Below are 22,525 nucleotides of genomic sequence, written 5' to 3' on the forward strand. Positions count from 1 at the left end.
TTTAACTTAAAGTATCCACGTAGATCACCACACGGGAGACGGCGGCGTTTCTTTTGAAGTGGTATGATAATGGGACAAAGTGACGTAAATACTTCATGGGGGGCATGCGGGGGCTCGGCGCCATCCATACGCAGGGCGATAACGCTAAAGTCGGCAACTTTGAACGACAAATAAAAAGGCGCGTACACACCAGGTTACTGTTACCGTTCAAGAGACTGTAAGTAAGAAAGGATAGAAATCTGGATGGCAATTAAGCCCTGCACACGCAAATTGTAGCGTTGAACCAAATTGCAGCGTTTCAGCTGCAACGCCGAAGAGGCTATTTTGGGTAGGGGCTGCACTGCACATGTCAAAGTGACTTTCTATCGTTAAGTGTGCTTGTACTGGGAAGGGGTTTATTTGCAACAGAAATATCTCAACCCAAAATACAGGTACGGATTGTTTTGGTAACGCTCACATTTCGCTGAGCTAGGCCGGTAGAACGTCGATCCGACTGACGTTACGTCGCCACGTAGGATTACGCGTAGTTTCGCTAAACCAGAGGAATATTAACCGATGGATTTTTGCTGCGTCGGCACACGCTTAATTGTTCAAACGTCTGCCAACGTAACTTGGAACAAACCTGGGTGCGTTCTATCATAGCTTTAATAAACATAGGTAACCTTTTAAGTTGAGTGAGGACTGATCCGAAAGGGTGGCGTGTGAATGTGGCCGTATAATGATAAAAGCCAAGAGGCAAGACTGGCCCCACGTGAATACATACGTACTTTACCACGGTAGAACAACTTAGTCCAATATAGGCAATGGCGTTTGGTAGCAAGGCGGAGTTGGTGATAGAAGAATATAATGAAAATCCTAGAAAGTGGAAGAGACAACGAAAACACTTCATCTTCGCGTTATGTTTGGCTGGAGTAGTGATTATAGGACTCATTGTTATACTATCTCTAGAAGTTGCAGGTATTGCCCGCATTGGCGGCGCAGTGAACGAGAGGATCAACGGAGGAGGGAATACGGACGCGAGGGTGGGGATTACTCCATCCCCGGACGCGCTCTCCCAAACGTGCCTAACCCCCGAATGTATTAGGGCGGCCAATGTCCTCGTCTCTGGACTAGATCCCAGCGTCGATCCCTGTCAAGATTTTTGGCAGTTCTCCTGCGGGGGATGGCTGAAAAAGAACCCAATACCGGCGGACCAACGCTACTGGGGGATAGACAGCACCATGGGAGAGACCATCAAAAGTACCCTTAAAACCATGCTAGAAACGCCGATTATGAGAGACGGCGAGTTATCATCGGAGAGAAAATTTAAGCAGTTTTATCAGAGTTGTATGGACACGGAGGCGATAGACAAACTTGGAAAAGAACCCGCTGAGAAAATGATAGAAAACCTTGGTGGATGGGCGCCTTTAGGTGAGTTATATTTCCTGTGGGTATGGTTTTGGTTATTCGCATCGCTAGTGCTTTAAATACCCCTCTCCCTTTTTTCAGGTTACCTTAAGCAATAAATAATGACCAAAACACAGTCAAAACTCAATTTACTCTATAAATAATTTGACAAAATAACAGGCAAACCATTTTGCCAATTTTGTCCCAACCGACGTATTATTTTTCGTCCTAAGTAGTTAGCTTATGTATACTTTAGATTTCCTTATCCCAATGTCGATATAATTGTACATGTATGGACACGGAAGTTGAAATGGTTACCTAGACCCAGTGTACTCTCTGACCGTAGGGTCCACTAGTAGTCTGTTACAAAATAATTGTATGACAGTCTTCAATTTTATGTACTATTTTAGAAGCCCCTGAAATATCAGAGGATAGGGCAAAGATGAGGCGCACTATTTGTTTTGACCATTATATATCAAGTGAAGGAGGTTTACCTGCATTCCATAGCCTCATTGTAACACTCTCTGCATCCCATCTCAGCCTTAAGGCCGTTCGTAGTAAGAATATTTTAATATTAAAATAACAATAAACCCAGCAGTTCCTTCGCTACATGCGAGTTGTCTTTGACCCAAGGTATAGCTCTCTCTTATTCTTGATAAAATTAGTTAGCCGTTTTAAAACAAACAAAATTACCTCAAAGATGGAAACGTCAAACCTCCCAAGTAAAACACGTTTAGTCTCCTAAAGACCGATTTATTATTTTTTAATGTTATCTTTATACCAGAGACAATGAAAAGCCTATTCCACCGTCCGTTTTTGCTGTGATTTGACTCTATACGCGTAGGGGCCACATTCTGCAGCTTAGACCGTTTTCAGATTCAAACATAGCACCAGCTGGATCGATCCAACTCCGCTGGGAATTCTCGCTTAATTGCATTCAATGTAATCAGCTTAATTGTCTGACACGCCTCCTTGGTGGCTAGGGGTAGTTAACTTTGGTGCGCGTTCGGCTTTATTACCCGCTAGCAGCTGAAGGAGGCGTGTCAGACATTTAAGCTAATTACAATGATTGCATTCGGGGAGAATCTCCCGTGAGTTGAATCGATCCAGCTAGTAGCATGGGTTTATCTGAACGTTCCCTTATCATTAGTGTGATGAAGTGAGCAGAGAACAATATGACTGCGACGGGATTTTTCTGATTTCTCCCCAGTCCAACTCAAATAGATATTTATAAGGAAAAAAAAACTTTGGGGCATATGATTTCTTCCATGAAATATTTGACAGAAACAGATAAGAAACTTTGCCGCTGTAGTTCAAATATATATTTTCTCACGTAACTACTCAGCGTATGTAGAATTCAAATCGCTCTGTGCATGGCATATTTTCTTATAAAGCAAGTGCGTGAGCGTGTATTTTGTGACGGATTTGTTTTTGTGATGCCATATGCTCTATATATTACACAATACAGTTTCAAAATAGAAAATTTCACCAGTCTTCAAACGAGACGAGAGCGTTCCAACATGAAAGACACTATCCATTTTTAAAACTTTGAAACACAGGCTGAGACCCATTGTGTAATTTAGTTGAACTGAACTTTTAACAAGTATTATGACAAAGGGGTATGCCGACAAGAAGGTCGAGGCTCTACGAAACCCGGGGTGTAACCCATGCTTTAATTTACCTGAAACGCGACACGTTCACCAAAAACTATGACGAAGGACTGTAAAAGATAGAAGGAATGTTAAACACTGAAATCCATGATGTGCGTTCGTTGTCATGAACTTTTAACAAAAGGCATGACTTAAAGGTATAGCGACGTGACGTACAAAGTGAGGTGTAAGATTCTGAAGCTCAGGTCATGATTCAAAGTAGGTTGCCCTGAACTTAACGCGTTCACCAAGAATTATGGGCTACTTTAATTGAACATAATTCTCCGGCACTTGCCTCTTGTTCCCGTAATGGGGTCGCAATTGGCAGCAAGAAGAATGGGTTTTGCGTTTGATCGGCAATTTACGTCGAGTCGAACGCGTCAAAAGCGTCCAGATTTGTACCATTTAAGAAAGCAGCATCTGATTTTTCCATGTCTTTGGAAATAATGCGGCCAACCATAATACCACAAGAAACCGTTGTCTTCTACTGCGTGAGTACAATGAATTACATTTGGACCAAGGCGACCTGTGTCATCCGCCATCTGACATAAAATATGGCTGCAGCCACCATCTTGGGGTGTGTCTATTGATATGACTGATAAGAAATGAATCTATTCCCCAGGATGGTTACAGATAAGCCTGGATCCGATAGATCGATCTAAATGACATAAGTCCCTTTTAAACAATTTAGTTTTCTCAACAAAGCCCCCTTTAAACATTGCCGAGAAAGCTTAATTGTTCAATATCTTTGTTCTTCATTGTTGCGGACGAGACTGGGATAGCATTTATTGCAATCAACTCTACAGTGTCCCCCCCCCCCCCCCCCCCACACACACACACAAAAAAAAAAATTGACTAAATACTAATAATGATAAAGACATCCACATGATTACTATCAAGTTTATTCATCTGGAGTCTGCGTCACAAAGATCGAGATCACAAACCCCGTTGTGAACGCGCCATTTACAGAGCTCCTACCTTAACGTAGGCTACCTATCATAACCGTGGTGTATTAGGGTACTTTTATGTGGTTCTCTCCGTTATAAAAAGGCTGTAAATGGCTAAGATAGTTTGGTTCAGTTTTATGATAAGTTTGTAAACCTGCGACCTAAAGACGCTGAAAACCATGTAGGGAACGATGAAGCTTGAAAACTTTACAATCATGCTTGACCCATTTGCCATGATTCAACATATTTCCCAGTCGAATTTATGTTTATTTTGCCGTGTAGTGAAACTGACGACATGAATATATTAAAATGTGGACGTGACCAACGTGAACCAACCATAATCTAGTGAAGAGGCTTGGTCGATCTCTGTGCACTTGCTACACACATAGTCTCTCTCTCTCTCTCTCTCTCTCTCTCTCTCACACACACACACACACACACACACAGGCACACACACACACAAACACACACACACACATGCGTACAGATTCGAATGATGCTATAGATAAAAAGCAAAACTTTTTAACAAAATGCTTAATCCAAAAAAGGGCACTTTTAAATTTGTGTTATCTCGTATACAGAGGTACAAATCATGAACTCATGTGGTATGTAATTAATGTGCGGTTGTTCAATATAAGTAGCCCCACGAGTTTCGAATAAAAACCACAAACACAGCACAAAAAGTCAATTTTCAGCTCTTTTACTCTTCAGGAAATGGGTCTGAATATTCTCTTTACAAGCCTTTTCAACGGTGTAAAGCTCTACCGGAAAGGTCAGGGTCTACGGGTTTACTACCCTTTTATGCCTAAGCTTAAAATTGTAGTTGCACTATTACTACGTCTTTCCGATCAAGTATAGGCGTCTAAAAACAACCTCTTTACAACTCCTTTCCGATCAAATATAGGCGATTTTTCACACGTCTTTATAACCCTTTTCCGATGAAGTAAATGCGATATGAGGTACGTCATTATAACCCTTTTCCGATCAAATAAAGGCGATTTTAGGTAAGTATTTACTACCCTTATCTAATCAAATATGGACGATTATAGTTATTTCAATTACTTATAGCACTGTTAATGTTTCAAATTCATGTAGCATTTCATTTAATGAGAGGAAGGCTTGTGAATTTTCAATTATAGTAATTTATTGCAAAAAACAACAATAACCATTACAATGCAGTAGGAATTATGTTTATAAAGCGCAATACAGCTACTATATTTCACAAGTGGAAAGTAATCTTACACTAATGTATTATTTTGTACACTCATTATACACACACCCTAAACAATAGCAAATACCATTAAAAAATTTACCTAGTAAAATAATTACGCAAATAAATACGAACCACATTTAAATACGACTTTCCAGAACAAAATCTAAGCAAAAGTACAATTATAGGAATGTCACAGATTCATAAGTAGTCAGGCTTTTTTCCATTATTTATCTGACATCTGGTAAACATATGATGAAAACGAAAACGACTACTACTTATCCATCGACTTAATGTATTTGTAGAGAGTGGCCGCTCGTTAAATAACATGCCAATTATGTGTGCCCTAATTGCCCGACCCCGTTTTAAAAATTACACTCATTAGGTATTTTTGTTCACATTGAGTGAGGCGATGAAGCCTAGCTTCCAAGGAAAGAGGAAATATTGTCACCAAAACCCCTACAAAATGCGTAGGCTAAAGAAATAAAATAACATTAAAAATATGGGAAAATTAAAAACAAGAGAAACGCAACACATTATGTACCTGAAATATCCGACTAACTTAAAGTATTTAATCAAAATCAAATTAATGCTGCTCAAATTCCAAGAGAAAAATGCATTTTCAGAATAAATCTGTAGAAAATACAGCTATTTATTTCTTGAGGTGTGTGAAACGTTCATCTTATTTAGCGTGATTCGTGAAGCACCCCATTCACGCGACTTGTGAATGCAAATTGTTTATTCTCCGCCCTTCGTGAAACGAAGACATTATACCCAGTGATACGTGATTTTCAGGATATTTTTAAAATGCCTACTATCAGTGAGATAATAACGCACTGTAATTTGTGTATTGATGATTTAGCTTCCCGCGTACTGTGGTCATTCCCCTCCCCAATTGGACTTTCAAGACTGGGCCTGAATTATTACATATCAGTTTACTTGAGATCACAGCAAAAAAATATACAAATATATGTTCAAATATAAGAAGTACTGATCTCATTGTAATAACAATATATATAAAAACAGTTAGTAAAAATCAATCACCGTAAAGGAGATATATTAACATTTTTCATGTTGAATACCGTGATATTATCTAATCTACAACTGTGGACTCAAATCGTCCTTGCGTGTAAATTATTTTCCACACATCAATTTGAGCAATTCTTCAGCCTGGCAGACCCCCGCGTCAGATATTTCTGCCGTTGCCCCTTTCAACACCTTCCCCTTGTTCAGTGCTGCTATCGCCCTTTCCTTTTTTTCCAGTGCGGTGTCCTTCTTAACGGTTTCTGTAAAGATATAACGAAATGATATCAAAATATATTGTATAATAACGTATTAAACATAACTGGGTAAAGGGAACAGCATGTCTGACTAAAAAAAATTCAGAGAAAGTATCAGGATTGAGAATTACAAGAATGCATGTGCCACTACAACAGACATGGATAATGTAATAAAATCAAAGACTTGGTAATTTATCAACACACATTGATAATCAATTATTAAAAATGAAAATAAATGAATATTATGAAAATAACAAAAGGAATGAAACCACTTACTGTCTTCATCCTCTCGTTTTTCCTGTACATTTACTTTGTACTCTGTCTCTGTGGCTATCTTCACACCACACCACATCCTCTCCTTTGTAGTTGCGATTTAATATTCGCTGTTTAGGGGTGGTCGGCTCATGTCTTAGTTAAACTAACTCTTATCAAAATAACACGATCCAGGACTGGGCCCCTGGGGACGTGTGTTTTGACAGCGCCCCTGGTTAAAAGCTTTGAGATTGCTTTTGAGACGTTAGAGTTTAGATTGAAGTATAAAGTGCTTTATTCATTGTAACGTATGCATCTACATGGATAGATGAAAATGTACAAAGGAATGCAAATATATATAAATATGAATTATGATCAATAGTGATATTGTATGACTCCTTGTATGAAAAAAAATACAGTATAAAGTATAAAAGTCCCTTAGATGCGTTATCACGTGTTTGTGAAGAGATGATAACGGTGATAGAACGTGTCCGTCTTATAATTCTGATTCGAATTATGTTAGATAACTATTTATTGCCGTATTCAATATAATCGGCTGTTGTTTCACTTCGGTATGATGTGATGTGAGAGAGGTGTCTCGCCTCTGTATGTGTTTGACCTGAAGGGCCGACTGTACGAGATACACACAGTGCGGCGGGGGAAACGAAAAAAGGGGGGGGGGGGGGGGGGGGGTTGGACTGGTTGCAGAAATCGCTTTTCGGTCAACAACCTTCATCAGCTGCAGAGTCCTGAGAAAAAGAGGGGGGGGGGGGACTGTGCTTAAATAAAGAAGTGAGAAACCAAAACACTTGGTTTAAGCCTTCATCACCGCGGTTGGAGAGAGGTTACATAAAAGGTTAAATAGCTTATTGGCCACCATGCTGCTTGTTATACTGACCTCAACTCATGAGTCATCTCTCGACCATCGTGTTTCAATGGGACTTCATGTGAAAACTGTGTTAATTACTGGTAGCAATCCCCATACAAATACAACCGAATCCGGCTGTCATCTAAAGCAGGCCTGTCCTTCTCTGTCAAAGCCCAGAACTTATAAACAAAATAGCCGTTTTTGACTTGCGGCGATTTATTTATTTACATGTGAAAAATGAATTTCTATATTGCGATATGATACATTTTCATTAGCAGAAACCCTGTAAAAGTGACACACGATGCACGTTTAATGTGCAGTGATTCTTCACTTACGTGGTTTAACCACCCCCTTCTCTTCCTCACCCACTGATAGAGAAGTACTCCTGTTATATACGTATTACGGCACATCATACTGCTAATGTTTGCTATATATCAACATATTTATCGCTGCTTTACCTTGCAAAATAACAATGATCTTATAGTTATTCAGTTTTTCAAGCAAGTTTTTTTATGACAGCTAGTTTAGAACTAATGGTTTACTAATGGTTCTAGACATGGTCTATCGAGCGAATTCTTATCGCGGGATGTACTACGATTAGTTGTGGGGCAATACTTATTCATCAAATAAAAAATGTTCTAATGCATCTCCAGTCAACAGTATTTTTGTTTTCGTCTTTTAGCTGGATGAAATATTGAAGGTGTTAGTCGGGCTTTGTTGAAATTTCCCCGGCCACCAGCGCATAGAGTGACACATCTTTATCCTTTTTTGTTTGTTCTCCGCTCAGTGTTGATTAAATATTAGAACGATTAACGGTCACCCGCTGGTTCTTCCAACTCCCTTATTAATTAAAGATTGGTTGCACCACTGCACACGCTGATTCAATGCATAAGCACTACGTCCATCAGTGTAATAAACTTAAGATCTATTTAAACTGCCGCAGTCTAAATAGCGATCGTGTAAGGAATCTTTATTTATACACTTTATTAACTGAAAAAATAAAAATTAAAAATACACTGACTGTGTATCATGATTTCAGTGAAATGATTTTTACTCCGTAGACACCTTAAAACGTATCCTATAAAATCCAGATTGTAAGCGCAAGTGTGATTAACAATTTCTATAGTACAAGCGACAAGTTAAATGTTAGTCAGTTATATGTCCGCTAATTGACTTGCATTGCTGCAGCCAGAGTTGCATTATTCAAGGCCGCGGCCAAACTTTTAATAATCAAACAGCATGGCCTTTGACCAAGTCTTATTCATTATAATTCATTGCAATTTTATGGAAATAATGATCATGCTTTTAATATAAACTTTGATATCGCTTCCAAGCAATCTGTAATTGGACTGGATTTGATAGATCAAATACAACTTTTAGGGATAAATCAGCAAAGAGAAATGAAATGATGAATAACAAAATATGATAAGCCCTCGGGGGAAGCTTCCTCAGGAGAGATGTTCTTATGATCGGGATGATCACGCCTTTAGACAGTATATACATGTAGCGCACTTAAGATAATAAAATTAAATTTTGAAAGGAAATAACAATATAAATCTTTCAGTTCCATTGAAATCTCATGTTCTTAAATGTCAGTCACAATCCAATAACGACCGTCACATAATACCAAGGCAGGACCCCCTGCGGAAAAACGTTGTTCAGTCGAGAAGAAAGACGAACGAGATTACGCCTGTTGAAAGGCCATGTAAAAGAGAAAGGGGTACTCCTGCGCGGAAAAACGTCATTCAGTCGCGCGTTGTAAAGGCCAGCTTGCACTGTTCCGACGTCATTCCGCGGAGGCTGAAAAATCGGAAAGATTTGTTTTTGTGCTGTGAAAACCACTTAAAAAAAGACGACATGGCCAACACTCCAAACATTTGAGCAACATATATCCATGATTTTCGCCCCAAATAAATATTTTGTTATTGCTCTGTACATGCTGATAAAAGATTTGAAAAGTGAATTGGCAAAAAACACATTGTGAGTGTCAAAAAATGATAAATCTTGAAAAGTGAATTCTTAGTATTTGTGGTGTTTGAAAAGTTAAAGTAATTACCGCATGTTTACGCCCTGGTCTCTCCACACATCGACAACTGTAAGTGCCGGAGAACATATTCAATGTTTATTTTACATAGTAGTTACTCTCGTATCGCCATAAAACCGTTGTTTCAACAAGTAAGCGTACGTGAGCTACATGTAGACAGAAAAATAAGTGCTATGAGTAGGAGCTGGTAGTGTGTCTGCGTGTGTGTGTGAGTGTGTGCGTGTGTGTGTGTGAGAGAGAGAGAGAGAGAGAGTAGTGGGAGTACAAAGAGTATTGTACTACTTCCAGGCTCAATTCTATTTCTCCACAAAAATAATCACAACAACGCAACAATTAGTAATAAAAAAAGATTCGAACACTCTTAGATAAGACCTGAACAAACAAGACAGAAAAGAAAAAGGTTGTAGAGACCAAAGTCCTTCTTAACAATGGCTGCATTTGATAACAAAGAAGATAAAATAGCACAAGCTTTGAATAATGAATGACTATGATATGTTTTTGAGTTAAATAAATTATTTCATGTGTTGCCATCCATCTTTTTTTAATAACCCATTTATCTTTTTTATGTACAAGATACGAATATGAATTTATTTATTTATTTATTACAGCGGGTTTTTCCACTGTCACCCGTTTCACCATTGAGACTATGACAATTATATATAATTGTCAACATTCAATCCATGAATCAGTGTTCATGAACATTAAATTTTGTAGCCATTTCTTTTGTAACATATTTCTGGAGGTGTGAAAACTTCGTTGTCCAAGTGAATAAATAAATAAATAAATAAATAAATAAATAAATAAATAAATACTTTACAGCAACTCTGTGTTTGAGTAAGCCAAACAGAATAAACGATCAACGTGTGTTTTTGTTTAAGAATTTTTCTCTTTGCATTAGAATTTTTAACAATAATCTTAACCGGCACTTAATTTTATTTGAAATGTAAGCATGTGTCAGTTGTTTGCCATAGCCTTCCACTTCACAAAACACTGTGCAAACATGCACGCACTGCCTCTAACATGTTCTTTTTCTCCGAATTCTGACATGTTCTATTTCTCTGAAAAATTGCCGGCCAAGCATAGTTGTGTGCAGGACAAACAAATTTGACAAAACAAAAATAAAAAACAGACCTCTGACGCAAATGGTTATAAACTGGGTGTCTTTTTCTGTGTTTTCCATCGGCTATTTCTGCTTCTTCTTTGGCTAAGTAACTTGCTTGTTCTCACCGTTTTAAAGTTATAGTATAAGTAGTTGTTTGTGCCATCCGAACGACAAGCTAAAAGGAAACAAGACACTATGAAAATAATCCCATTCCAAAAATAGTCGCTTAAGTGTGCACCTTCTTACTTCTAACCTCCCATTCAAAAATTCTATTAAAAGCGGTTCGGAGAATTGGTCTTGCTGTAAAAAGTGTTTTGTTTTGGCACTGGTTGAAATGTATAAGAACTCCACTTAAATAAAACTTTTCTGAAATTAAGTTTGCTAAATTTAAAGTAACTTGGTCAAAATTGATGGCCGAAATCCTCGCGATGAAAACAACGTCGTCTTACCTTTGTGAGGCCAGTAAATAATGATGAATTATCATTATATATATCAATCTTAACTGATCATCTAATAATTTTCAAATAACTTATTGAATTTGAAGATACTGTCTACTCTCACTGCCTTCTTGAACTCGTTTATTTAAATCTAACATGTACAATTTTGTAACAATTTTATTTCCAGTAAAACTGTAACAAAAAGCAGGGAATTATTTAAAAAGTGTAATAAGCAATTCGGATATTATTACTGACTAATTGAACAGAGAGAAGGAAAGTATTAGATTACATAAAAGGAAGAAAACACGAACTGTACCTTCCAAATCTTAAAACTGCCAACGCCAGATTACTTTTTTAAATTTGATATTTTGTTTTCTTAGCTGTTCACATTAATGTTTAGTTGATTGATATTGTTCTTGACTTCTATATTAGAAATATACCTCCATATGGGATATTTCATGTGGACTTCCAAAGGACTTAATATAACCTCAAATTGAAATTTTAATCAATATAGATAACTAGGTTCGTTTATCCATAATGCAAATAAAAATGATATGTATCTATTATAGTTCAAGTGTGCGTTTAGCCAATGCAAAAGAGACCACGTTACTCCATAGGTTTGCTATCAGGCTATCGCAGTGTCTTATCACAGAAGTTATGGGAAGATCGCCCCCGAGAGCCTGTCTACGGCGACCCCAGAATTGACAAACTGATACCACTGTGCCTCTGATCTTACCGCGGACGCCCCTCTCTTCACAATGTCTCGTTTGTTGCTACCTAAGACCCAAAATACTGGGTGTTAGTTGCTACAAAGGTTACTTAATTCTTACGATTGTCTGATTGTTTTCTTCCCGCAGGTGCTGTGGGTATCTCGAGCTTTTTGTTTGAGTAGGGTGATTATACGTCTTGTCTGTATTTGATTATTGGAATAGGCCAATGCATCTTTATCTACTTCGTCCTTTAGAATCTATTCGGAAAATATTTGAATTGGAACATAGAATATTTTCATTTTCAGGGGTGTTACACATCGTATCGTATCGTATTATTAGCTATGGAAGCACATTTTGAAACAACATATCGTAAAAAAAAAAAGATGACGAAAGAAAAAAAAAGAGTGCTAATGAACAAAATCTGAGGGCAATTAAAAGCAATATAAAAAGATGCTTCTTTCAATTAAAAAAAACTAAAGATACATATATTTCTCACCCCCACCGAGATGTACGTAATACGCCTCACTGTCTTTCTACGCCTTTTAATTACGCTCGACATAATACTCTTCATTTCACGCAGACCGCAGCGCATGTTTTCGCGTTTAGATGACGTCCTTAGGTTATTTTTGTCGACTAAATATATACAAAAATAAACCTTTGAGACGCCTTTTATCTCTCTCTCTCTCTCTCTCTCTCTCTCTCTCTCTCTCTCTCTCTGTATGTTCTTTTTCTGCTTATAAATTGTCCTATTCTAAGACACACCTTGTGTTTCAGAGTCTAAGGCATTCGGTTTCTAATAATTCTCATTTATGAATTTTTAATACTCTTGAACTCACGGTGTCATCTACCGGCAATTTCGAAAATCACAAATATCTAAATATTTTAATAGAGAAATTGTTGATTTGGCAGCGGAATAATGCATCTGTTATGTAACTATACAGCTTTGCACGTGCATTGGTTTATATGTTCTGAGTGTATTATGATTCATCATTACTGTTAGTCATATGTGTAATGTGCCTTTTTTCAGGTGATTGGAACGCCACCTCGTGGGACTTTTTCACAGCTTTGATAACAGCGCAATACACATTCGACAGAAGCGTTCTCTTCCGATTCTACATCACCGCAGACGACAGAAATTCTACTCGTAATATTATTCAGGTGACATCTCTCTCTCTCTCTCTCTCTCTCTCTCTCTCTCTCTCTCTCTCTCTCATTATTCAGAAAAAATTATTGATATCACTTATTGAAGGCTTTTAATGAAATTATAGAGATGGGTTTTTTTTTCAACAGTTTTGATAGCGAAAACCTCGATGATAAGGGGAAATTATGCGAAAATACCAAGACTAAAAGTTTTTCTGGCACTGTATGTCTGTAATCATTTCACTGTTTTCTGTAGATTGACCAAGGCGGTTTAACAACGGACAGAAGCTATTACTTTGAAAACGAAACCACAAGCACCTTCTATATAGCCTACAAAGAATTCATGGTGAGAATAGCAGCTCTCATGGGTGCGGACGAAAACGCGACAGAACAGTTCGTTCAAGATATTATAACGTTCGAAAAAAGTTTAGCAAATGTAAGTATACTTGGCGAATCCTAATACTCGTATTAATCATTCTTGCAAGCCTTAACTGTTTGTGCTGTTCGAGCAGAATCCAACGAATATTCTTAAGCCTATCTTAATAAATTTGTAACTGAATCCTGCAGGTTCAAGGTTTCCACCTGCAAAATTCCACGATTACTGACGATTTTTAAAATTTATCAATTCCTGGCGGTGCGTGGAATTCGTAGTCGGTGTGCAATAGGGCATAACGCAATGGATGAGCTTCCAAACAAGTACGGAACAACTCGGCTGTTTTCGTTCATCTACGCATCCTGCCGGTGAAGCGCGGAATCATCCGAGGTCGGCCGAATGCGACAAGCGATTCAGTTATCACATATTATTTGCTTCCAGATTACCATTGCGACAGATGCTCCAGAGAGAATCGACCCCGACTTGCTGTATAACAAACTGACCCTGGGCGAGCTTAAAGAACTATCTCCATCTGTAAATATTCCGATTTTATCTCATTTTATTACATGTGAATAATTTCAACTTAAAACAGAGAAATTTGTTCAAAACAATAAAGATGTATGTTTGATATACAAGATGATGGCGTAATTTATTTTAAGTTTCTATACACTTCTATACACTACCACAGAATTTTAAAAAATGCCTTATATATAGGTCCAGTATGTTTAATAAGGCTTAAACTGGGATTCTTTAGATTGCAATAATCACAATTAAATCAATCTCAAGTTTATAAATTAATGATAACAAATATAAAATCATACATTAGATTTACCTGTTATTCTTTATTTACATTTACAGCTCAAGTCTAAAATATGTAAGATTTTGAATTATTGTCACTTATTATTCAAAAAATTTTTTTCATTCTTTAATGTTTTATGTTTCTAGGTAGATTGGGTGTCTTTCTTTGCGCACAACTATGATGACATCACGAACGCTACAGAAGTTATTATTACCAACAGAGGGTATTTTGGAAATTTGTCGGAATTAATAAATAATACGGAATCAAAGTAAGCATCAATGTCACAATAGAGTACAGTTTTTTTTTTTTTTTTTTTTTTTTTTTTTTTGACAAACAAAGCGCCTCACTTTTCTTTCAAGAAAAATTCGATTTGACGGGCAAAAAAAAAAAAAAAAGGAAATAATACCTGCAAGCTAAGATACTAATTAAATATGACTGATCATTGCCGGTGTTTTATCATTCCAGAGTACTAAACAGTTACCTAGTTTGGGTTGTCATGCGCGGCTATTTACATCTCCTTTCATCTGACTTCCGTGGAGCGATGGAAGATTATCAGAAAGCTAGGAGAGGTGAGTGTTGGTTGTTTTAATAGGCGTTTCCAGAGCCCCGCCCCCTCCCCCGCCCCCACCCCCACACAAACACACACATAGACAGAAAGAGAATGACGATTTAATATTTATGCCTCCAATAATTTTGAAAATACATCGGCAGTTCTGTATTTAAACAAACGCATCCTTTTTCTAATTTGCTTTTAATGCTGTTACTTGAATTCATATACTTGTACTGACATTAACATTAGAAAATAAGCATTCGCTTAAAAAAAGTAAGAACGTTTGGAATCGGCTGTATTAAATACAAAGATACAGCTTGGAATCGGATGTAATTATATAATTTCCATGAAGGTACCACAAAAACTCAGGACCGTTGGAAAACCTGCCAGTCAGCCGTAAATTCACAGTTCGGCTTAGCTCTGGGTGGCCTCTTTGTCGAAGAATATTTCTCCCCGGAGAGCAAGACCGAGGTTAGTTTCCAGGGATGTCTGCTTAACAAATGAAAGGTAGCCTAAATTTTTTTGCAAACTTTTAGACAAGCACTTTGTCTGTTTCGACCTTAAACGAGGTTTCAAATAGCCGGGGCATTTGTCATTTATATCGGTATTATATGTGTATATGATGTGACCATGCTCTTTGACGTGGTGGACTGCCATAAGATCTGTCACCATATATTTAGGTACTACACTACAACGGAACAAAATTGGCGAAAACCATTTTCTCATTCTTTCTTAGGCGGAAGATTTAATAGCTAGGGTGAAAGACGTATTTGTTGGACGGTTGGACTCCATCTACTGGATGGATGAGCAAACGAAGGAAGCAGCGAAAGAAAAGGTAGTATTTTTCAATGGTTTTCTTCTCTCAGAAATTGCAATTGCTTTGAATAGATACTGCAAACAATTAAATGTTGACAGTTTGCGTTCGTCGCCTTTGTTTATAGGTATATTTTTTTTATACATGTTATTTTTCATATTAACAGTACATTCTTTATTCAGTAACCACCGTGTTCGTTTCGTTACCAGGCTTATTCAATGAAGTATAAGATCGGATACCCACCCATGGCCATCAACACCACTGCCCTTGACGACAAGTACAAAGGGGTAAGTTTCACCGCGCTCACATAGAGTGGACGTTATCGACAGAAGACTCACTGAAATCACAGATTGTGGATCGAGTTCTTAAGTTTCAGTGAACACCAGTGGTTTTCCTTCTTTCTTTCTTTCTTTCTTTATTATTTTATCTATCTATCTATCTATCTATTTATTTATTTATTTTCTTGTCATTGAAACCTCTGTTCGTTAGATACCTTTATTACTATTTAAATGCATCATTCTGTTATCTTTAATAAACCAGTTGTTACTTTTTGTTATGAAAGACACCAACGTCATGATAAACACAATATGTAGGCATTATCCACCTTTAGTGGCTTCATTTTGTTTTCCACTTCATCTTGTTTCTTTCATTTCATTATTAATTATTATTTTTTTTTTCGAAAATTGTAATATCATTTTCTTTCCAATATTTAGGTGAACATTAGCTGTGCGGATTGTTACTTACAAAACGTATTAGCTAGAATACCCAATGATTACAAAGAATCGGCAGAGAGACTCAAGAAGCCAGTGGATAAAAATAGGTATTCAGTGTTTTTGGTATTGTGACTTTTTAAATGGCTGTTTTCTTTTTTTTTATTTTCCCTTACAAATTAGCGGCCATCTTGAAAAGTCTTTGTCTCCGAAGTTGCAACCAAGCTAGTTGTTTCTTACAAAAAAAAACGCATTTACCAGTTTGTGCCAAGTAATTATGATTTATATTCAAATACCAAGCTAACGAACAATTTTGTTCGTTTAGAATCCCTTTTTAAAGACCGCCTAAGAAGGCACTAGTACATGTAAATGTTTCATCAAATCCTCCTCTGAACATTGTTCATTCCAGGTGGTACATGAATCCACAGGTGGTTAACGCATATTACTCGTCCACGTCAAACCAAATGGGTAAGTGCCAGTACCAATGCCAGCACCAGTAGATCTGTGGCGTTCAGAGATAGACCAAGACTGGTTTTGGTTTAAAACACTTCACCGGTCAACCAAATCGTTTCTTGATTATTCAATTGTATTGTTTGAAACAAATGGGTGGACCATTCCCAGAAACTATCGTACTAACTTTACAGGGGCGGATACAGGATTTTTCTAAAGGGGTGGGGGGTGGGGGGTTTCGCGGACAGCGGACCGCGGACCCTCCCCCCCCCCCCCCCTCCTCCTTAGCGTGGAGTCCGGGGACGGAAAATTTGGTATTTTAGAGGGCGAACGGTGCCGCTTGGTACGGTTTAGAACTATATGATTCAGCGAGTCAAAATTCTAATTTCAAGAGGGGACCATCGGTGCTTTTTTTAGAAATCGAAATTATGCAAAAGGTAATTTGTTCGCACCAACGAGAGCCTGCATTCGTTGTCGATTTCGGGGCCAGCTTGTTGTTGTGGTGAACTGACATGCGTCATGTGGGATTTGAACTCGTGTCTTGTCGTTACCATGGTTTGCTGATGGCTTGGTATATTTTTTGCAACCCTCCACGCTACTGACTGCTCCGTGACCGACCCGCCGTCCTCCATCCCTAGGGGTTTCCTCTTATGGTAATCAAACGCAAATTTTAGAAATTATTTATAGCAAAAAAGTCTCAATGAATGTTCAGGATTCGCACCCGTATATAAGTGTCTATCTTTGTCAAAGGCGGCGAAGTTACCACGGAGCCAGAGAAGCTACGTTGATGTATAGGGGATCAAATGGAAACTTTCTACTTTCTCACAGAGAGGGCCAGTTTGGCTGTACATGTATTTATCTGCCATAACAATCAATAGGCCTTGAGCCGTACAAATGTATTTCATGGTTTGATAAAGTATTATTTACATTACACATTATAGTGCTATCCGGTTTTATACAGGACAGGTTGGATCTATCCCATGGATAACCATATACAATAAACGTAAAGACACATTTTATTAAAGCTATAATTCCACCTTTTTTTTCAGTATTTCCTGCTGGGATCATGCAATGGCCATTCTTCGATAAAAACCAGCCAAGGTAAATAGGTTTTAAGTAAATGAATAAATAAATTAACAGAGAAAAAAACGAGGAACTTTCATTTATACTTTTTCGAAGAGATTTAAATTATTTCACTAATTTTAGTAAACGTATTATATTGACATTATTCACACTTATTTCACAAATTGTGAAAGTTAGACTTTTACACTGTTTGAATGGATCAAAGACTGTAAATAAATAAATAAATAAATTATCACCATATACTTGCAATTCAGGTTTATGAATTACGGTATGATAGGAGCAGTGGTGGGCCACGAACTGACGCATGGATTCGACGATAGTGGTAAGGGCGAAGTTTTTACTGCTAAACTAAACCCTTAAGGGCGGTTAGGTCCTGGTTATGGACTGCAGTGGGGAAACTTTTAACGTGTATTTTTTATTGAGCTGATGAAACGAGTTAATGACTGTGGTAAGTGGGGTGCAGTGCGCTAGAGTATGTTGGGTAAAGATTCACCCCCCCCCCCCAAAAAAAAAAAAAAAATACAGTGAATATAATGAATTATGAATAAATTATAGATAAGTAATGAATAGATCTTAAAATTAGACAAAATTGTAATATGAATTAAAAATTGAATAAAGAAAAAGATTTGTGAGCCGCAGAAGCCCCTAGTGAGGATCGAACTCACGACCCCTGGTTTACAAGACCAGTGCTCTAACCACTGAGCTATAGAGGCGTCTGAAAGTTAATGGCTCAGCGCATTGTCCACAGTGTGCGCTGTGCTTCTGTTGTTCAGATTAAATTTGGTCTGTTTCGTTTAATATTCAATAAATTCAGCGGAGTGATTTTTGCTAGCATTTAGCACCGCAACATCTAATTTCTTAGTGTGCAATGGGCGCATGGAAAGACTATACACTAGGCTAATTAGACACAACTTAGATTTTTAAAAAATAAAAGTTTTGAAATTTGAAATGAATACAAAATGAATATACAGCCACATTAAGCCCCTAGTGAGAATCGAACTCACGACCACTGGTTTACAAGACCAGTGCTCTAACCACTGAGCTATAGAGGCCGATGGCTCAGCCGAATGGTCACTGTGTGTGTTGGGATTCATGTGTTAATATAACAAATTTTCCTTTTGAGGTAGATTTTTCGCTAACTAAAACAAGAGGAGTTTTACATTCCATTAGCAATTTAAACTCCAAGCACACCACAAAGTCATGTTTATTCTGTATGCAAATGAAAATTGCCATAATTAGGCCTATTTTAGAGTCATACATTTTTTACCAATTTTAGCAACTTGAATGTATTGACTCTCTTTGTCTTCATGTTTTGTAAATAATTAACAAACAAAAGATTTTAAATGATGGGAATAGAAATAAGTTAACTTTAACAAACTTTTATGCAGACAAGCCTGATTTTATAACGTTGTTATATAACAGTAATTAGGGCTTAACGGGGAAACCACATATCAGGAGCAAAATATTTTTTTGGATAGAAACCTAGAAATGTGATGATTAAAATGAAAGTAAGTTGCTATATTAATGTAATGAGGGGAAAATGATTTTTCAGGAGCAAAATATAATTTGGATGGCAACCTGGAAATGTGGTGGCAGCCAGAGGCTTGGTCGGGATTCGAGGAAAGTACGAAATGTGTGTCGGATTACTACTCGACATATTCCGTGAAAAACATGACGGTATGTAACTCCGACTACGTTCCCACAAATTTAGATCGATCCATCTGGATCGACCTAACTCCCTGGAGGTTCACGTTCATCCGCGTGGGCAATATAGTTAATTACCTCCTTACAGCTTTTAGTAGGCGGGACAGACATTTAAGCCGGTTAAGCTGACACCAATCTAGTGAGACTACCCTGGGGATAGATCTATCTAAAAATCTGTGGGAATGCAGTCGTAGTAGTTGAAGGAAAATGCAGGGTGCGTTTACAATGAATCTATCATACTAGCTGTTGCTCATTAACTCCACGTGAGCTCTTGCTGAATGCAATCAGTTTATCAGATCAACGCGTCTCCGCCTGGAGAAAACCTGGTATTTACACGAGTACGTTAACGTTGGAAACAAGAGGAGAAGTGCTGATCTCTTTTGAAATCTGACTGCATTCAGCGAGAGTCCCCTTTTTTAAAATCAAAATCTGCCGAAGAACACCTCATTTTTCTCTGTTTATGTTCTCTTGCTCTAGGTAAACGGGAAGCTAACCCTAGGAGAAAACATTGCTGATATCGGCGGCCTTTTACAAACGTATTACGTATGTATTCTTGTTAAGGTCTTCGTTATTTTGTCAAGTTTTGTCACTTAAAAGATACGTCTTATATCAGTAATCTAAAAAAAAAAAAACTTGGAGGATTTATTTCATTATGCATACTTGACCAGATCGCCCTTAGTCACAAATCATGCAACGCTAAAACGTATTTCTGTATAAAAATAGGCATAAATTTAAAGAATCAAGCTATAATTTCATTGCATTTGTGAGCTGAATTATTTCCCAGGTTGATGATCATTTCCATTTCTTCGCAGGCCTATAAAAACTGGGAGACAGAAAACGGACCAGAGCGTACACTGCCAGGACTGAATAGGACGACACACGAAGCATTTTTTATAAGTTTTGCCCAGGTGAGTATTTACTAAATATATAATAATAAATAATATTAATCCTATCCCAAAAGGCGGGAAAAGCTTATTATAATTTTTCCATGCGCACACTACAAGTTGTAGGCTGAGCTACCTGCTTTTTTTTTTTTTTTGGGGGGGGGGGGGGGGGTGAGTTATCAGCTCAACGGGAGAGCGCATGCCAAAAAGACAGAGATTGATTCCTTATTTCCCGAGAAATAGTCATTGAAACATGCAACGAGCTGACAGCATAGCAAAACCGGTAACTCAGCGCGCAGTTAACAGTGTGGCCGAGCTTCAGCTGCGCCTACAACAAAATGCTTCTTTAAAAGATGTTGATTTTTATCGAAATAAAATTTTAGGAATTATGTTTCAAAATTTAGAGCCGTACAATTGCCAGCAAGGGCTAAGATAAGATTTAACATTTCTCAAAATCATAGAAGAAAGCGTATATCAGAAAATTACATACTGATTTGGCATAAAAAATGAAAATATTTGACCTTTTGAGCAAAATTGATCACGAGTATTTAGCTTAATAATACAATTTATTTTGCAGAGCTGGTGCGGGGAATACAGACCAAAATATCTGAAAACTTTGATAAGAACAGATTCTCACGCTCCAGTCAGTGTCCGGTAGGTCTGTCAGATCCAAATGTGATTCTAAACTTTATTTAGTGAATGTGATGTCTGAGGAAATGAATACAGTTAACTTGTTTCTTAGTTTATGCTATACTGTTCAACATTCTGTTTTATTGTTTTATTTTTTTTTTATTTTATTTTAAACAGGGTTTTGGGGACTGTCTCTCAGATGAAGGAATTTGCTGAAGCTTTCAAATGCCCCAAAGGCTCTCCCATGAACCCAGCAGAAAGATGCTCTGTGTGGTAGCTGACGTCATATATAACTTTGGGTGACGTCATATTGCATTAGTTCTGGATAAAGTGACGTCATGACAACGATAAAAAACGGACCATACATTCCATGAAAAAGTTGATAAATAGAAGCCTTTTATGCACAGTCATTTTATAATAATGCACAAGCAGATTCAAATGCATAGATTATATGTACGCATAATTTACATTTACTTGTGTTTTGTCTTACATTTTTTACCAGCATGAGTTTGTATTTAATGTAAAAAATTGAAACAAGAGATATCATATTTATTATAAACCGTCTAACATATCTCAATAAAGAACAAAGTTAAAATAATGGTGACGATCTCAAATAATACGAGTTTTGTCAATGAATATTATAATAGACCTATATGTTTTATAGTAGGTCTGTGTTGTAATGTTGTATAAAATAAGATTTACAAATGAATAAAATATTAAAACAAAGCAACCATTAGCTTCTCTCGTTTATAAACCATTGATCTCTCTCTCTCATATATATAATACCGATCCAGATATTTCTCCATCGACCAGGATTGCTGACATATACGTTCTCAAGGAACTCCGCATAAAAACACTATAAAGTAAAGCACCCTAGTTAGCGTGCAAAGCTCCTGTATGAGGACTTATAAAGCAAACAAATTTTTTAGGTTTTTACTTTTTTCTTATTGAAGAAAATTATACTTTCTGTCTGCTTTTTTAATGTTAGTTATAATGCCACACATGCAAGACAAACTTGAAAAAAGGGAGATAAAAACGTAAGTGCTTATATAACTCAAGCATATCTATTTAACCAAATCTCACACTGCAGGTCTTCCCTATGTACGTAGACTTCCGTGTTTGAAAAAATAAAAATAAATAAAATAAATAAATGTGCGGGGGGAGGGGGTAAGAGTAAGGATTATTGAATGAATGAATGAATGAATGAATGCAAAAAGAATTCACAAATGGACAGACACATAAAATCAAACAAATAAAAACAATAATTGGTAAAATAGAAAGAAAATAAGACGTCTTTGGTAAATTTTGTAAATCTTAAATTACAAAATAAGTGAAAAGTAAGCTCTAAATCGTTCGGTCTTATGCGTGCAGCTAAATGATCTTGTGCTGTATCGATGACCATTTATTTCCCATTTGTTCTCCCAATTGATTAAGGAATTTTTTTTTCTTATATCAAACATCATTTTATGAAAAACATACAGCAATTTACCTTCATTTTTTATC

General features: G+C 37.1%; 2 protein-coding genes, 1 long non-coding RNA gene and 2 other non-coding genes across 7 annotated transcripts in view; 1 reads left to right on the forward strand and 4 right to left on the reverse strand.

The window, feature by feature from the left end:
• LOC106155781 (uncharacterized) overlaps nt 1-22,525 on the reverse strand; it is a 197,920-nt gene that overhangs the window by 89,627 nt on the left and 85,768 nt on the right. The gene's annotated exons all lie outside the window — the stretch shown is intronic.
• LOC106161508 (endothelin-converting enzyme 2) lies at nt 199-21,752 on the forward strand. Of its 3 annotated transcripts, none has more exons than XM_086995613.1 (18): nt 199-1,410; nt 12,913-13,043; nt 13,282-13,461; nt 13,840-13,932; nt 14,344-14,420; nt 14,663-14,766; nt 15,100-15,218; nt 15,484-15,582; nt 15,771-15,848; nt 16,275-16,381; nt 16,681-16,739; nt 17,771-17,822; nt 18,059-18,126; nt 19,357-19,481; nt 19,986-20,051; nt 20,321-20,416; nt 20,970-21,046; nt 21,200-21,752. In XM_086995613.1, exons 1-18 carry the CDS (start codon nt 804-806, stop codon nt 21,297-21,299), a joined length of 2,238 nt encoding a protein of 745 aa, XP_086851739.1. In that variant the 5' UTR covers nt 199-803; the 3' UTR covers nt 21,300-21,752. The 3 variants fall into 3 exon arrangements, with proteins under 3 accessions (XP_086851739.1, XP_086851740.1, XP_013393935.2); XM_013538481.2 differs by having other exon boundaries at nt 200-1,410; nt 14,344-14,465; XM_086995614.1 differs by lacking the exon at nt 19,986-20,051 and having other exon boundaries at nt 14,344-14,465.
• Nucleotides 5,157-7,397, reverse strand: LOC147759753 (uncharacterized). The gene is made up of 2 exons (XR_015331260.1): nt 6,749-7,397; nt 5,157-6,478 (listed from the first exon to the last, which is right to left on the reverse strand). It is a non-coding gene; the product is annotated as an uncharacterized LOC147759753 (long non-coding RNA).
• Trnat-ugu (transfer RNA threonine (anticodon UGU)) lies at nt 18,445-18,517 on the reverse strand. The gene has a single exon. It is a non-coding gene; the product is annotated as a tRNA-Thr (tRNA).
• Nucleotides 18,784-18,856, reverse strand: Trnat-ugu (transfer RNA threonine (anticodon UGU)). Its single transcript has one exon. It is a non-coding gene; the product is annotated as a tRNA-Thr (tRNA).

This window comes from Lingula anatina, chromosome 9 (genome assembly GCF_051362555.1).
Source record: "Lingula anatina isolate TDL-2025a chromosome 9, LinAna3.0, whole genome shotgun sequence".
Lineage (NCBI taxonomy): Eukaryota > Metazoa > Brachiopoda > Lingulata > Lingulida > Lingulidae > Lingula > Lingula anatina.

Coding starts and splice junctions, on each gene's coding strand:
- LOC106161508 (XM_013538481.2), top strand. CDS start 804: ATGGCGTTTGGTAGCAAGGCGGAGTTGGTGATAGAAGAATATAATGAA. Junction 13,044..13,281: donor CTACTCGTAATATTATTCAG/GTGACATCTCTC, acceptor TGTTTTCTGTAG/ATTGACCAAGGCGGTTTAAC. Junction 16,382..16,680: donor AAGCCAGTGGATAAAAATAG/GTATTCAGTGTT, acceptor TGTTCATTCCAG/GTGGTACATGAATCCACAGG.